A 16,614-nucleotide genomic window follows, 5' to 3' on the forward strand; every position below is an offset into this window, starting at 1 on the left:
ATTATGTTTACATTGTTAAATAATGTAAACGACAGTAGAGGTTAAAAATACCAACAAAATCATTGCAATAGAATACAAATTCTTCAAACCATGCCCGGCACATTTGTAAAATAATTGCAGAGCATAAAACTGTGATGCCATTATAAAAATAGTAACGCTTCAAACATGAAGGACCTGTTTGTCACGTTTCTTTGAAAACATATAAACCTTTGCTACTTATTTTACCGTTCATCAAACTTTATGTACGCTTGCACATTATTCTGAAAATCAATGTACGTGCCGCGATGTCCTTAGTTTTAAAAGAAAATACCGGAAGCAGACCCTTTCATTGAATGAAGACAGCTTGGTGATATGAAACTGAAACTGGACTTGGTTGATTTATTTCGTAAGAACTCGATAAGTGAAAGTTATCAGGCCATATATATATATATATTTATTTTTTTTAATGTAGACTAATTTGTCTGGGACGATTTTATTTTATTTTTTTACATTTCAGTCCACACTCCTCACCGGATGGTGGCGGTAATGTACCATTTTGCTGTTTGCCAAACGCCGATAAATAATATAAAGAAGAAGAAGAACCTCTCGTTTAAACTCATGCTTCCTCCTTCTTTCCGCCATTTTCCTCCGTTGGCGTACCAGTGAGAGGTGTTGTACGAATTCAGTATATGTGCTTTTGAGTTTCTCTTTAGAAGCGCAAGAATCACTAATATCAAATTTTCTAGTACAGTTTCCTTTCATAAGCACTAATTTGCGTAAGAAAATGTCCAACGAGCAGGTAGAAACTACCACAGAGCAAGCAGGCCAGCAGCAGCTGTCGACGCCGCCGCAGCAGCAGCCGACTTCGCAGCAGGGGTAATGCCATTCATCGAGTTTCCTTTGTTGCGGCTTATTAGCTAGTTGGCTTAATTTGTTTTTACACAGCGATAAATTTGTATACAGCGGCATCTGTTTAATTATATTTTTTAAAAATGCAATTAATGGTAGACTAGCAGCCCCGGTGTGCTTTAAATACGTTCTGTACGTGTTTTTCTAGCTTAAGCGGCATTTGGGGCCCGTCTATTTACCGAATGCAACCCTGCGTTATATATTACTGGATGTATGATAGGATTAAAAGTACATGTAGCTATTGCTTTGTTGCAACAGAAAGTGGACATATTTAACTTTATGTCCGGTCGCTGTTGCTGCTTTTTGGCATTACTTAAACAGTTTAATATAGCACAGGCCCGCTTTATCCAAGGAGAGGCCTAGCCATGCGGCTGGATTGCAGATAGCAGGCTGCTAGTTAACCATTGTGTGTCTGTGTAAATGATGCCTGTGTCTGCAGTTAGTATTAGCATTTAGCATTGAAATTCACTTTTCCCGAGGCAGCGGTTTCCAAACTTTATTTGCTAGGCCCTTCTTTGTTTTACAAGGAAACCTTCTGTAAACAAATAAACAAACAAAAGTAAACTGCAATAAAATAAACTACCACCTACCAAATAAATAAACAACAGACCCCCCCCCCCCCTCCCACCCCACCTTGGGAACCACTGACATGAGGTATCTTTCTGTTCCCCCAGATTTTGGAAAAAGTTTTGTTACAGTAGTTATAAGGAGTTAAACACAACTATAGCTAATTAAAGTACAAAAAAACACAATATAACGAAACATTTTAAAGTAAGATGGATGGATTGTAATGAAGCAAAAATGGGAGATGTGATGGATGTGAGTTTGGCAAGTCTTTTAAAAGCTTTTTAAAGTATGTTTAGAAAGTTTTGTGAACTTTACATTTTGCAGGGAAATGAATGGAAAAGGCAAGAATGAGGCCAATGCCAGCAGGAAGGAAAGGCCTCAGAAGAGAGGTGGAGGTGGTCGCTATGAGCCCTATGGAAACGCAAACAAGAGATACCGCGTTTTCGTCAGCAACATCCCATATGATGTGAAGTGGCAAGCCCTGAAAGATCTGATGAAAGAGAAAGGTAAGGTATCAGGATTAGGGGTTGACTCGTGTCACATTTTTGACATGATAAAAGATCAAATCAGGATGCAGGGTCATTTTGTTTGACCACTGCAGTTTTGAAGAGCTCTGGGGAGTTGTACAGTGTTGTCTGAGACCATGCTGGAGTCACTTGGAACAATGGTTGTGGACAAGGTCCCCTTTTTTTAAAAATCTGTCTGTCAGCTAAGGAGTCGCTGCAGACGTGTACAAGCGTGGTGAACCTGGATGTTTGAATTTTCAGTCTCCCTTAAGATTACTAAAATCTTGAGTTTTTGTGAAGTGGCGGTCGTAAATGTGCAAAGGAAGTCCACTAACTCGAAAGTCCAATGGCTTGTGATCATGAATGGGATAATGATGTGGTTCCTCCCCCAAGAAATGCATTAAAAATACAGTTCTTTGTTACAGTATAGTGATTTTTTTTTGGTCCAGAAACATGGAAAAGGTTGCTTTCAGTTGAAATTTGTAATTAACAGTAAAACTTACACACTTAAGATTTATTAACTTGTGGTCAAACCTTCGGAGAAATGTAATATTTAATTTGTGATGCAGTAAATGTGGATGTGAGTAAGGATTATTTAAAAGTCAATTAAAGTGTTAAACATGTTGTGTAGCTATGGAGTAATGCATTTAACTGGCACCTATTTGAGCATGTGTTAAGAAGGGTACAATGCTTTTTCAGAAGGTCCAAGTAGTATTTGTTTCATGACAACTGACTGTGGAGTTAAATTGCATTTTCTTTTTTAGGTGTGACCTTGACAAGCAAATGTTTTTCTCGGCAGATCTTCATGTTGTACCAAGCACAGCTTTGTGCTGCGGATTTATTTGGGGTACAGGTCTACAAAACGAAGCAGCTTCTTATGCACCGTCCTTGTCTCTAGAGGTTTGGTCATCAATGTCCATCTGTTGAGCAGACATGACCTGGAACAAAGGCGTGGCTGTGGTCGACGCTGAATCCAAATTACGATCGTGCATTTCAGGACCAGGTCCAGTCCATGATCAGGTTGGCAGTTAGAGAAGCTTCTCATCCAAAAGTTTTTCTTCATTACGATTATGGGTAGGTTTCTAGCTCAGCTAGGCTCAGCTGATGGACTGAGGGTTAAAACCGTTGACAAAGTTTGCTGAGGTTTGACAGGAAAGCGGCTGAGGTATTAAGGAGGCTTTGCCAACTTGAAATTATTTGGTCAATTATCTTCAGGTAGAAGAGGTGGTGTTTGCGGCATCATATCCAACTTGAAAGGCTGTTGGCCAGTCCAAAAGTTGTTGTCCTCAGTCTACTGCGTTTGGTGTTTCGGGAGAATTCTAACAAGGACGGGCTAAGAAGTCTCAATTAATTAAAGAAAGAGGGGAAAAGTCCAAGCTTGCTTTTTGTAGACCTGTACCAGATTGTGCTGAATGAGGTGCTGGGGGAAGGCTCAGGACTGGCTGTCTGAGCTCACTGTCACCGGCCACCCTACTTGTTTCTGCTCTAAACCCCCATTGTTCTCTCGGCTTCTCTCCCCTTGGTGTGTGTCGTCTCTGGAATCTGATTTGTAGTGGGTGAGGTAACGTACGTGGAACACTTAATGGACGCAGAAGGCAAATCCAGGGTAAGTGCAAATACATACAAATAAAACACACGAATAAGCCTAGACAAACCTGTGTTTGTCAGCTTTGGTTTCCTTATTTACTATGTTGGAATTGTTCAGATACAAACCTGGTGGAGTGTGTGTGACACGGTGACGTGCCGGAGGCATGTTTCATTTGAAGTTGTCTGTGGCATTGACTCGAGGCCATCGAAGGGTTGATGATCTTATAACAGGACTTCAGCTCCTTTGTAGCCAATCCTGTGGGATTGCAGTAGCTGATAATGTCCCTGTGGTTGTGGGATTTGCTCCTTATGATCTAATGGGCCGTAGTCTGCAAGAGGTCGTAGCAAGGCTGCTAGATGGTTGATAAATAAAACTCATTCCATAGAACTGCTGGAAAACTCTAATATCTCAGTAGTTGGGAATCCTCTGTCACTGTCTGCCTTTAGGATGCTGGGGGAAAACTCTATTGAATACATTTGCCTGTATTGTGTTACTGGCTTGGCTTAAAAAGATCTTAACAATGTAGTGTTATTTTGGAAGCACAGATGTGACCAAGGCTGTAGGCTTGTGTATGGTGATGAACTTTTAATTGCATGAGATTGTTTATTGTGACCTGTCAAAATATGTCCAGTGTTACAATCACTTTAACTAATTTGAAATATTTTCTCTTCCCTTTGATTTGACCTGTTCCAATGACTTCAATCAACAAAGGGTTGTGCGTAAGTAGACTTTAACTTATCGTCAAAAGCAAATAGTGCAAACTGCACGTGAGACATGCACCAGTGTTTTACACACATTTCTCACTGGAAATGTGTTTTTGTCAGTGTTGTTGAGTTCAGGACGGAAGAGTTGATGAAGAAAGCAGTGGAGAAGGTCAACAAGCACAACCTCAATGGTCGGCCCCTCAAAGTGAAAGAGGTAGGTCCCAGAGGGGGAAGCTGTCCGACGCACAGACAAAAGCTGTACTTGTGGATTTGGCCGACTCATTATTTTGTGCTTCTTTGTAAGGACCCTGATGGTGTGATTTGCCAGCGGGAGATCAACAAGGCCCAAGGTGGAGGCCCTCCAGGAGGTCACGGCGGAATGGGAGGCATGGGGGGAATGGGAGGCATGGGAGGAATGGGTGGAATGGATCGTATGGGTCCTGGACCAAATGGTCCCATGGTCAACATTCCTCCGAGCCTCCTGAATAACCCGAACATCCCCAATGAGATCATCCATGGTCTCCAGGCTGGCAGGATTGGCAGCACTGTCTTTGTGGCTAATGTAAGCCTTAGTGATTTATCCGTTTTTCAGTCTGTATACAAATACTGAATATATGGAACTGTGTCTTATTGTAACTTTAGTCTTGTCTAATTAACTGTCTGAAACTACCTACAGCTTGACTACAAAGTGGGCTGGAAGAAGCTGAAGGAGGTGTTCAGCATGGCGGGCATGGTGGTGAGGGCGGACATTCTGGAGGACAAGGACGGGAAAAGTCGAGGCATGGGCACCGTCACATTTGATATGTCCATCGAAGCAGTGCAGGCTGTCTGTATCCTTTGGAAAAATTCAGCATTTCTATGGTAGCCATTGAATCTTTTTGAATCTCTCGTGTGTGTGTGTGTGTGTGCGTGTGCGTGTGTGTGTGTGTGTGTGTGTGTGTGTGTGTGTGCGCGCCATTTATACAAATGCGCGCATGTTTTCCTTAACGGTTTCAAAGCAATGTTCAATGGACAGCTCCTGTTTAACAGGACGATGCACGTCAAACTGGTATGTTGCCTTTGCTGTACATTAGAGCTCTATGGCCTGACGATGAGTATGGTTACAATGCCTTTGCCTTTTTTACAGGATGAGAAATCTCTTCCTAAAGATTTTGGACCACCGGACAGAGCAGCTGCCCTTCCCCGTGAGTATACATCGAGCCTTGTTCTAGTATAACAGAAGGTTTTGAGAGTTTAAAATATTCACGTCGATTAAAGTCCCGATTTTTATGATTAATTTTGTTAAATTAGATGAAATATTTAGTTTTGTCTCACTCGAGTTGCTGCATTGAAGACCACTTTGATCCATGCTACCATAGTTTTTGTTAAACTGGGGAGAGAGAAACCCAGTAACTATTTAAATGATATTCCAAAACTACTTGACGTCGCCCATCTCCTCTGTCTGCTCATGCTTCATGTCTGTTGTTTCCCAGCAGCCCCTGGGGTCATGTGATCTTTGTTTCATGGAGGTCGACATTGGTTTACTGCTTCCCCTGAAAGTGTCAGCTGTATTTATGCTACTGACTGTGTGTGTGTGTGTGTGTGTGTGTGCGCGCGCGTGCGTGCGTGCGTGCGTGCGCGCACACAATCTTCAAACTTAACCTGTTGTCTCTGAACCAGGTGGCCTGAGTGGTATTGGTTTGGGACTGGGACCTGGGGGCCAACCTATTGATGCTACTCAGCTCAACAGAGGTGGTGGTGCAGGGATGGGCAACATGGGTCCTGGAGGTACACAACTGCAGCTTCTTAAAACACATTAATTTATTTTTAATCCACTGACTAAAAGACAGCAGTGAAGTGAGAGCTCAGTGTCACTCTGTCCCTGTAGGTATGGAAGGAATGGGCTTCGCCAACATGGGAGGCCGGATGGGAGGAGGAGGTATGTAGTAAAACTTTGAGTCTACCTACATTTGGTCTTTCCAAAAAAAAGTGCCTTCTGTAATATTAATGTCTTTGTTTATAGGGATGGACAACTTTGGAGGAATGAACATGGACCGCTTTGGCTCTTCAGGGATGGGCAGGATGAACGGTAAGCAAGTGTTGAAAACCCACTCAGCACTCCAGAGCAAGCGTGGAACAGTTTCACGTTTTGCTGGATGTCTAATGGTTTCATCTCTTGCATTGTCAGAGATGGACCGTGGGATTGGTGGTGCTTTTGACAGGGAATTTGGGCGAAATGAAATGGGAATGTCTCGCAATAATTTTGGAGACTCCTTTGAAAGAGGAATGGGTTAGTATTTACAGGATTCTGTTTGAAAGCCACACTGGTGTTTACTTCCACTCATGCATTTTTCTCTCTCTTCTGTTTGCTCACTTTTATAGGAAGCTCGCTGGGAATGGACCGCATGGGCTCTGGAATGGACCGCATGGGAACCAACATGGACCGCATGGGAGGAATGGATCGGATGGGAATGGACAGGATGGACCGCGTGTCTGATCTAGATAGGATGGGTTCCGGGTTTGACCGAATGGGCTCTGGGATGGATCGGCTGGGACCCAGTATGGACAGGGTCGGACCTGGTCTGGATCGTATGAGTTCAGGTATGGATCGCCTCGGCCCATCTGGATTTGACCGCTTGGGCCCATCTAGCTTGGACCGCATGGGGGGTGGTGGCGGTGGCGGCGGCGGCGGCATGGACTTTGGCTCTCCGATGGGAATGGATCGCATGGGCAACACCGGGATTGACAGAATGGCGAGCAACTTCGACCGCATGGGCTCTGCCGGAGGACTTGACCGTTTTCCATCTGGCGGCCTTGACCGCATGAGCTCTGGAATTGACCGGATGGGATCTGGAGGTGTTGGTGGTCAGTTTGACCGTTCTGGTGACTTGGAGCGTGGATTTGGCGGCAATTCCTTTGGAGGAGCTGGGGCTGGAGGTCCTGGAGCCGGGGGAAGCAATGTCAGGAAGGGATGTCAGATCTTTGTCAGGAATGTAAGTTAATCCACACTTTAGCTTGGCGTATTCACTGGAGAAGTATGTCTATACTTTAAATTAATTTGGGGATATTTTTGTCTTTCAGCTGCCTTTTGACTTCACCTGGAAGATGCTGAAGGATACCTTCAACGCATGCGGTAAGACTCAAATCAAATCAAATGAAATCAGCACTGTTAATCAGCATTTTCAGTCATTTTGGACATCTGTGTTCATCCTCCTTTAGGAATGGTCCAGTATGCTGATATTAAGATGGAGAACGGGAAGTCCAAGGGCTGCGGTGTGGTTCGCTTTGACAATCCCGAAACTGCCGAGCGCGCCTGCCGGACCATGAACGGCTATCGCCTGAATGGAAGAGAAATTGATGTTAGGATTGACAGGAATGCATAACCTGTGTGTCCGTGTTGCATCTGACATTATTTTAGTTTGTGATCTCACTCTGTACTCCTGAACTGCCCCTTCACCCAGTATACCATGTTAGATAAATGTAACAGTGAAACTCTTTATTTTTGCCCTTTTCAGACATTGGATGTGTCACATGTTAAAATCACTCAGACATGGGTAAGCTTGACTTTGAATGAAGCTATGAGGACTATTAGACTGATCACCATGTGTCAGAGTACCACTCAGTCTGAGAGATCTTACTGCAGCTCAAAAATGAATTTGAGATGTGAGGCTGTTAATGTTCACGTTATTCTCCTTTGGGGTTCTACAGTGAGCTCAGGAGACATAACTCAAACATTAGCTCGTGCTGTTATTGCTTTCTTGAGTTTTAAGAAGTGATTCAGGCATGAAGCCAGCACGTTCAGATGCTGTTACAAAAGTAAAACTAAATGCATGTCTGAAATGGGCTTTAGTGACACGTCAGTCAAAGTGTTTGTTTTTCCTTCTGTTTAAATTTTTTAGAGACCAACTTTTAATTTTTTATTTTTGTCCTATCATGCTTCCTGTCAGTGCTTTTGTTCTGTAAGGTGTTTTGATAAAATAAACCTCAATATTTGAAACGCGTTCACTGTTTGTGGTGCTCGTGCGCTGATCGTACGTTTCATAACATGTGAGCTAAATGAGCCAAATAGTGAGCAGCGACTGCAGGTCAAAGTTGATCTCGTAAATATGAGGCACAAACACTGGGGCGGTGGAACGGTCCTGTTGAGCTCTGGTTGGCTATTACAATGAGCTGTAGTCCAGCCCCCTCGTGGACGAGGAAGGTCACCACCGGAAGAAGGTCGCAAGCACGACATTCAAGATGGCGACCCCCTTATGTCGGTGTTATCAGGTGAGTGTTTGGGCCATGTGTGTAAAATATCCACGTAAAAACACCACAAAACGATAAGGGAACTAACTGAAACGACATTTATTCCACGGCCTCTTTTAGCCGAAACGGCGAAAATCTCAATTTCGTTTAACTTCTCTGCTAAACGTGCTGTAAGCTAGCCGAGCTAGCCGTCTGAATAGAGGGGTAAGCAGCCGGTGTCTCAGCTCTTGGAGTTGGGAGCATATAAAATGTTGGAATTTCAGTGAAAAGTCCAAAAGCTCCAAACATTGTTTCTGGAAAACTTTATTTCTATCGTTAGCTTGTTTGCTGCTGCTTCACTTGAAGCGTTCCGATAAAGAAGTTTCCTGTAAAAACACCAAAGCTTCGTGATTTATCGTCACGTTCAGTTCAAGAGTTTATTTCAGCCTCGAGTGTCTGCTGAAGTTTGTTTCTTTGTCCAGATATGTGTAAGAAGGGGTTTGGTGGCTTTCCCTTCCTCCTACCTGCTGCTTTCCAACAGACCCAATGTCTACACGATACGTGGGCTCCTCACACACTCTCCACAGGTAACAACACCTGGAATAAGTCCTACTTGACCCTGATTATGTCTGCCTTTGCCATATAGTCTATATACTGTTGGTTTATATTGGCATATATAATCATTAGTATTAACACAGAAAGATACTTGGGGTGCTTTAAAATGCTAAAATGTCACAGTTTATTCAGGGAAGTCGTACTGCAGCTTGTAGTTTAGAGTTAACCTGCGTTTGTATAGTTTCTGAAAGGCTTTGCTGAAACTTTAATACAAATGCTTGGTAATTTTCCTCTTTTAGCCCAAGTCTAGCACACTGTATCTAGATAGATATAGATGGTGGGATTTCTTTTCTCTCTAAAAATCAACTGTTGGTCAGGTTTACATTTTTAGAACTCTGGCACAAGAAATACATTTGAGAAATACAAACTCTATATTTGCATTCATCCTAACCTGGTGGGGTTTTTGTGTCTTTTCAAGGTGCCTCAGTCAGCCCTTCTTCAAGTAAGGTATTTGTCAGGAGAGCGGGGTGGTGGACGAAGAGGTTTCCTGGGAGAGTTTTTGGATAACCTCAAACAGGAGCTAAACAAGAGCAAGGAAATGAAAGAAAACATCAAAAAGTTTCGAGAAGAGGCCAAAAAACTCGAGGAGTCAGAGGCATTGAAGCAAGCTCGGAGGAAATATGTAAGTATCTGGCCACACGCTGAACTTCTGTCACTTAAACTAGTAGCAGGTCTGGAAATGCTCTTCTTGTCTTTTCCCAGAAAAATATAGAGTCTGAAACAGTGAAGACGTCCGAGGTTCTCAGGAAGAAGTTGGGAAACATTTCAGAGACGGTCAAAGAGGTAAATATGACAGGTACACGTATAAACTCTGATTGTTGTAGTCATGCTGCTGAAGCTGGTACGATTCTGTATGTTTGTAAGGGACTGGAAGAGGTCAGCCGGACAGAATTTGGGAAGAAAATCAAAGAAGGAATGGAAGAAGCTGCCAAAACAGCAAAGACATCTGCTGAGACTGTCTCCAAGAGTGGAGAGATGCTGGGGAAGACGGGCGCATTTAAAGCAATATCGCAGGTATGCAGTCACAGTGCAAGTTAAATATGATTCACCTTTTATTTCTCCTGTACAGCATGTATGACACATAAACGTGTTACCATTATTCTCAGAGCTATCATTAAAGACGAGGTCATTATTTACTAACTATTAGAAATAATTTGTGTCACTGACAGATTTTCTGTTTTTAGGGAATGGAGAGTGTGAAGAAAGAGATCGGTGACTTGGGTCACACTGGCCCTTATCGGCCTCCCACCAGACTCAGAAAGAGGACGGAATTCTCCTCCAAGGGGGCAGCGGATGAAAGCAGGGTCTTTGAGGCCAACGAGTACGTGAGGGCCCTCTGTTTGCCTGATGCTAAGAGGGGACATGCCCCTCAGCTTCACGATCAATATTTGGATCGATCGAGCCAATATTACTAAAGATATAAGAATTGAAACTCACCCAAAGCTAAAAGCAGCGAGAGCTGGGACTCACGTCTGATCAGATACCAAGAAACTGACATTAATATTATTTCTTCAGCAGGTTTTGGTATCATCAGCTTAACACCATCAAATGACAGTTTTCACACAAACTGTTGCCTGATGTTTGGAGGAGGACTGTAACAGCTGTGTGCCATTTCCTCCACCTCATTGTCATTTCAAGTGTTTCATTTCTATTTGCCTTGTTGATCTGGCTGTAAAGTGCTTATTTATCACATTTTATATCACTGTATATGTTTATATCATCACTTTAGGGAAGCTATGGGCGTGGTGCTCCACAAAGACTCAAAATGGTACCAGCAGTGGAAGGACTTCAAAGACAACAACGTGGTCTTTAACAGTAAGGAATAACCCCCCCCCCCTTCATGTTACACATACTGACTCTTTGTTTTAGTCGCTCAGGCGTTACCTGGTTAACTGTCCCAGTGTAATTATAGGAGAGGACCAATGATATGTCTGTTGTCTTAAATGTGATGCTGCTGCATCTTCACTGTTGACCCCGAGTAATAAAGCTGGCGTACTTTTGTGTTTGGCCGGCGATGGCGTTACTGACCCTCCAGTTTATTAGCATCTATTAATAAGCATTTTCTGAAAGAGCAGGGTGATGGAAGATGTAGCTACACTCGGTTAATTTTATGTGCATTAGTTATGGAAACGCTGTTAATGATTAATAATGTTTGGACGTGTGAAAGATGGCCTTTCAGGTGGGACGTTACACAAAGTAATCATGTAGTTTTTTTCACAGCCATTTGGGCCCCATCAGCGTTTCTAAGCTGAAAATGCTGATCACTCACTTCTGTGTTTGATAAAATAACATTGCTGGCAAACTGCTGCCATGAAAGTCTTTCATTCCAGTTTGGGATGCAGGATGAGTCTTTGATTGGTTTCACGCTTTTCTTGCCCTGCTTTCTGTGAGGTGAAGCTCTCCGCCGCCCACATGTTCTGACACATTTGTGAATGTTTTGACTCAAAATGCTATAAACAAACATGCTGCTTGTATAATGTGCTTATTGTTAGAAAGACAAATATTCGTACTGCTTTCCTGAACTTATCCAGGCCTGGAAATCAGATTACCTTTGTATCCAAACCTCTGACAAACTGATTTTTTTAATAATCACAGGGTTCTTTGAGATGAAGATGAAATATGATGAGAGTGACAACGCGTTTATCAGAGCGTCCCGTGCCGTCACTGACAAGATGACTGACATCATAGGTGAGCATCTGTGGGAACTGTCGGTGCTTTGAAACACACAATTGTTACATGTATCTCTTTTTATGCTTGAAAGACTTAATTTGTATTCGTGGACCTTGATATGATGTCTAGTCAAGATGTTTTTAGTAACATATGCGGTACTGATCCACCAATAGAGGATCGGTACCTGGTCCTCAGCCAGGACAGGGTGGAGTGCCCACTCCTCGGGGGGGAAGTGGAGTCGTTCATAAGGAGCACAGCTCCTCCACACAGGGCTGTGCGATATGACTATAATCTGATATTGCGATATAAGACATCCGCCGTCCAACAGCGATATATTTCACAAACATTTTGCATTTTCTGTCCATTCTGTGAATCTCGGGCAGCTCGACTTGTGTGAAGTGTTTCCAGCTGTGCGTCGTGTAGCTGGAGTCGAGTGTTTTGACCGATGCTGAAACGATACATTTTTAGACATAAGTTGAAAGGCCGCCGTTTTCTTTGAGTATTTATTACACGGCGTGTTCTAAGGTTTATTTGTTAGCACCTGACGGCTCTTTTTAGCTTCTCGTCTCTAAACACTCTGCATCTTTCACGTGATTCAATTTATTTTGAAAAATCTCAACAGGATCTTCAGCTTTGTGAAAGGTTTATGTGGAAAATAAACAAGCGGACGGTGGTTTTACCGTCGTTGTCGCTAACGACAACGCATAAAAACAGTCGCTTGTCCGTCCGCAGTGTGGTGATATTAAATGTAAGAGAGAACTTTAAGAAGCTAATTCTGCAGTGACCATCAAAACGGTGAAAAAATATTGGCGTGAACAGTTTATTTTGCGACAGCAGGAAGTAAACGATATGAAACGACAGACATTTTCATATCGTTGTATCAAACAGCCCGACCTCCACATCCAAAGGACCCGGTTGGGGTGATTCAGACATCTGATCGGATAAGCAGAAGAGGATTGACTTATTATTGGAGGTTATATCGCTGTTTATCATATACTTGATGAATCTTTTACAAATCTTTGTCCTGCTTGTCCGTGTGCATAAAGGTGGACTGTTTTCAAAGACTGAGATGTCTGAAGTGCTGACAGAGATTTTGAAGGTGGACCCGTCCTTTGACAAAGACTCCTTTCTCAAGCAGTGTGAGCGAGACATCATCCCCAACATACTGGAGGTAACACCAATCTCAGCAGATATCACTCAAGTTTTTCTAAATCTTTAAACTGTCATTTAGAGTGTACCTCTGCAAAAGGAGAATACTCGGTACGACTGTGCACTGCCTTCATAAAACAAGTCAGGACGACCATTTAAGCCTTTTTTCCACACAGGCCATGATTCGAGGGGAGCTGGAGGTTCTGAAGGACTGGTGCTATGAAGCGGTACGTCCTTTTGCACACGCTGGCTCTGCGTGTTTAAATAAGTGGACTGACAGCTCCATGGCTCTGCTGTGCCTCGATTCTCTGCAGGTGGCCAGTTTTTCATGAAGTGTCTTTGTCATTATGTGATCTCCATTTTCTCCTTCACTGGGTTTGCAGACGTACAGCCAGCTGGCTCATCCAATCCAGCAAGCCAAGGCCATGGGGCTTCAGTTCCACTCCAAGATTCTGGACATCGACAGTATTGATGTAAGTTGCGTAAGACGAGACTCTGCGGGCTGATACTCGGACTACTGGCTCTTCTTTGCAATCTCAGGTTTAAAAATAGCAACACTTCATCAGTTTGCAGTTCATACGTGTGCTGACGGGAGCTGTAACGACTCTGATCACTGATTCGACTTTTATATTTGTAAATGTTTCACCTGATGAAGGGAAATCCTTGAATTCTGGTCAGTAAATATTCATGCATGTTGTTCTCCAGCTGGCCATGGGTAAGATGATGGACCAGGGTCCAGTGCTGATTATCACTTTCCAGGCTCAGTTAGTCATGGTGATCCGAAACACCAAAGGAGAAGTGGTGGAAGGAGATCCTGTAAGTCACACACACACACACACACACACACACACACACACACACACACACACACACACACACACACACACACACACACACACAGAGTTGTTGGTTGATCGTGAACTATTACAGAGCTTTAGCTGGCATGTTGTCACACTCACACGTGTGTGAGATCTTTTAAATTGATCATTAAGTGAATGCAACGAGACGGTGGAGTCATATTCAGCCGTTTGGCCTTTGTTTATTCAGACCCAGAAAGCTTTATGGGCTGTGAATCAGCCGCCGAGGACAGCTCGGGGACGCGTTTGCTTGGAAGCGAGGTCAAAGTATCCATTCAGCACCGTGCAGCTGGCAGATGCCCAGTGCTCAGGATACAAGGCTTCTGCCAAAGGATAAATGGTGGATGTACTGTTCCTCTGGAGTTTATAAGCTGAGCTCTAATGTCTGAGCATTAAATGACACACTCGACCATTTATGGCTCCTGGACTCAGCGTCTCTGTTTCCATGTCTTTCATCTTTCAAACTTTTTAATGCGACGTCTGGATGTTGACTGAAACTGAATGATGCCAAGAAGCTTTCTGCACAGGCTGAGCCCCTCCCTTTGAACCACAGGAGACTGTGTGGTCGATCAAGCCAGCAGCAAAACAGATGTTTGTGTCGTGGTTCAATCAGTCGCTTACAGATGTATCATCATGTTATTTGTTTTGTTTGAATTTAAAGTGAAGTGATCTCATCTGTCATCTTTCCTCCAGGAAAAAGTCCTCCGGATGATGTACGTGTGGGCTCTCTGCCGAGACCAGGAAGAGCTCAACCCGTACGCTGCCTGGAGACTATTGGATATCTCCGCCTCGAGCACGGAGCAGATCCTCTAAGACTCTTTGATGTGCACTAAACACTCACAGTCAGGGAGGAGGGGACACACACAGGTGGACGTGTGGGGGCCGGACTTTGCTACGAAAACACTGTGGAGTAGTGTTGCTGAAAGCTCGAGCTGCTTCTCCATCTATTGGCTTTGCTCCGTCAGTTATTCCTGACCGTTCCTCAGGCTCACACTTGGGGGCAGTAGACCACCAACAACATTCATCCAAAGTCCTTCTTGCAGCCTGTAGGCTGAGCTTTGCTGTTTGATGCAGCTCTGCCATTGTTGGCTTTAAATGATGCCATTTTATCAATATGGGAAACAATCATGTGGGAATCAGCCGATAGATTTGTAACTAAAACTTATGTCGTCAAACAGACTCCTTCATATCCTGTCACCGTGATGTCACCGTGACATCACCGTGACGTCACCGTGATGTCACCGTATACCTTTATTCCACCGTCTTTCTCCATCAAAAAGAGATGCAGACCATCAACTTACTGGGCCCAGAGTTGGAACCATTGATCCCAGTGGCTGTGGGAGGTGCTACTGCAAAAAACAAAACCACTGCCGTGATTTTATTTCCAAAAATTAACTTTGTTGCACAACACTATGGAATATCTGGTTTTCAAGCATGTGGGATGGTCGTTTCAGGACTAAGGCAAACGCTGGTCCTGAAGTCGCAGCACGCCAGCACCTGATTGGTGGAAGAGGTGACAGTGGCTGCTTTCGCCAGTGCCAATCAGTGCGCTCCCATCTTTACTGAGGATTGTCGTCCTTGTATGTATGATAATGTGTGATTGTTGACCTGTAAGAGTCTATATTTATTATAAGAAATAAAATGAACAGTCACCTTTGGAAACAACTTTCAATCCACCTTTTTGGTTTTTTAACGGTTCGTTTTGGGACGAGATCATGTGATTCCTTCGAGGGCAGTTGCTAATTATTTTTTTAATTAAATCCTCGTGTGGGATTTCACTGTTCATGTCATCTTTCCTTTGGGAGCATCTCCGGGGCTGAGCGGAGGCTGAGCACTCATTGGTTTGTCAGTGTGATGATGTCACGATGTAGGGTGACCTGGATTGTTTCATCGGCGATTCGTGCCGTTCGTGTTTCTCCTCGGTGACTTCTGGTGCGACTGCTCGGCCTTCAGTGCTGTGATGTGCCAGCCTCACTGTGCCTTGTTGTGCGGTCAGCATCCCAGGAGCTCGTCTCAGAAACGTGGAGGTTAGAAAGGCCACGTGGGACCTGAAGCATCTCCAGTCTGGGGACAGAAAGAGTTCATCTCTACGGTTTTATTTCTGTTGTGTCTGCTCAATAACTTTTGTAACACCTTCAGACAGTTTCATGGAAGAACAACAAAATCTTTATCAGTGTGCTTTTCTGATGTACACTGACTGGACATATTTTTAGGTACACTTTGCTGGGACTGTAGTGGACCCTCTTTATGTCACAGCACAGACTGGAGGTGTTGGAAACGTTCCTCAGAGGTTTTGCTCCATACATGACAGCGTTACACAGTCAGTCAGTGTGTCAGCTGCACACGCCAAAGGTGCTCTGTTGGACTGAGGTCTGCAGTGAGCTCCATCTGAAGATGGTAACTGTTTTCATAAAATGATGGACATGGTCAGCAACAATACTCAGGTCGGCCGTGACATTTAAACGATGCTCAGTTGGTGCTAAGGGGCCCACAGTGTCAGATCCACAGGATTACACCTGAACTGCTGATACAAGCAGGATGGATCCATACTTTCATGTTTCATCACCAAATGTGATCCGACCTGGAATGGGAGTTGGATTCTGATTCTATTACTGGCATCAATTATTGATTCGATCCTTTATTGATTCTGTTATTGAGTCTGTTGGGTTCTCACTGGCTCGCTGTGACCGTCACCGCCATTGCTAAGCAGCGTATGTTACTTAATTACTCCCAGGAGAAAGTATTTCATTACATTACTTTGCTGCTTCAGCTGAATCACAGCTGAGGCTACGGTCCCGCACACCAACGCAAGTTCCTGTCGCAATGAAGGCGCAAGCGAGCTTTCTCTCAGTATTCAGGTATGA

At 43.8% G+C, this 16,614-nt stretch overlaps 2 protein-coding genes across 3 annotated transcripts; both read left to right on the top strand.

The window, feature by feature from the left end:
* The first annotated feature begins 572 nt into the window (after nt 1-572).
* hnrnpm (heterogeneous nuclear ribonucleoprotein M) lies at nt 573-8,229 on the top strand. The gene is made up of 16 exons (XM_026158560.2): nt 573-855; nt 1,780-1,961; nt 3,515-3,567; nt 4,261-4,268; nt 4,374-4,467; nt 4,558-4,815; nt 4,930-5,083; nt 5,252-5,301; nt 5,380-5,437; nt 5,913-6,020; nt 6,121-6,171; nt 6,256-6,321; nt 6,421-6,522; nt 6,615-7,225; nt 7,314-7,365; nt 7,452-8,229. Exons 1-16 carry the CDS (start codon nt 764-766, stop codon nt 7,613-7,615), a joined length of 2,103 nt encoding a protein of 700 aa, XP_026014345.1. The 5' UTR covers nt 573-763; the 3' UTR covers nt 7,616-8,229.
* A 126-nt stretch (nt 8,230-8,355) lies between these two features.
* On the top strand, nt 8,356-15,415 carry timm44 (translocase of inner mitochondrial membrane 44 homolog (yeast)). Of its 2 annotated transcripts, XM_026158563.2 has the most exons (13): nt 8,356-8,501; nt 8,942-9,046; nt 9,493-9,696; nt 9,777-9,857; nt 9,939-10,088; nt 10,259-10,395; nt 10,804-10,889; nt 11,670-11,762; nt 12,791-12,915; nt 13,070-13,120; nt 13,277-13,366; nt 13,599-13,709; nt 14,444-15,415. In XM_026158563.2, the coding sequence occupies exons 1-13, from the start codon at nt 8,472-8,474 to the stop codon at nt 14,561-14,563; spliced, it is 1,383 nt and encodes a 460-aa protein (XP_026014348.1). In that variant the 5' UTR covers nt 8,356-8,471; the 3' UTR covers nt 14,564-15,415. The 2 variants fall into 2 exon arrangements, with proteins under 2 accessions (XP_026014348.1, XP_080153407.1); XM_080297281.1 differs by lacking the exon at nt 13,070-13,120.
* The last annotated feature ends 1,199 nt before the right edge of the window (nt 15,416-16,614 follow it).

The sequence above is a fragment of the Astatotilapia calliptera genome, chromosome 23 (assembly GCF_964374335.1).
Source record: "Astatotilapia calliptera chromosome 23, fAstCal68.1, whole genome shotgun sequence".
NCBI classification, from domain to species: domain Eukaryota; kingdom Metazoa; phylum Chordata; class Actinopteri; order Cichliformes; family Cichlidae; genus Astatotilapia; species Astatotilapia calliptera.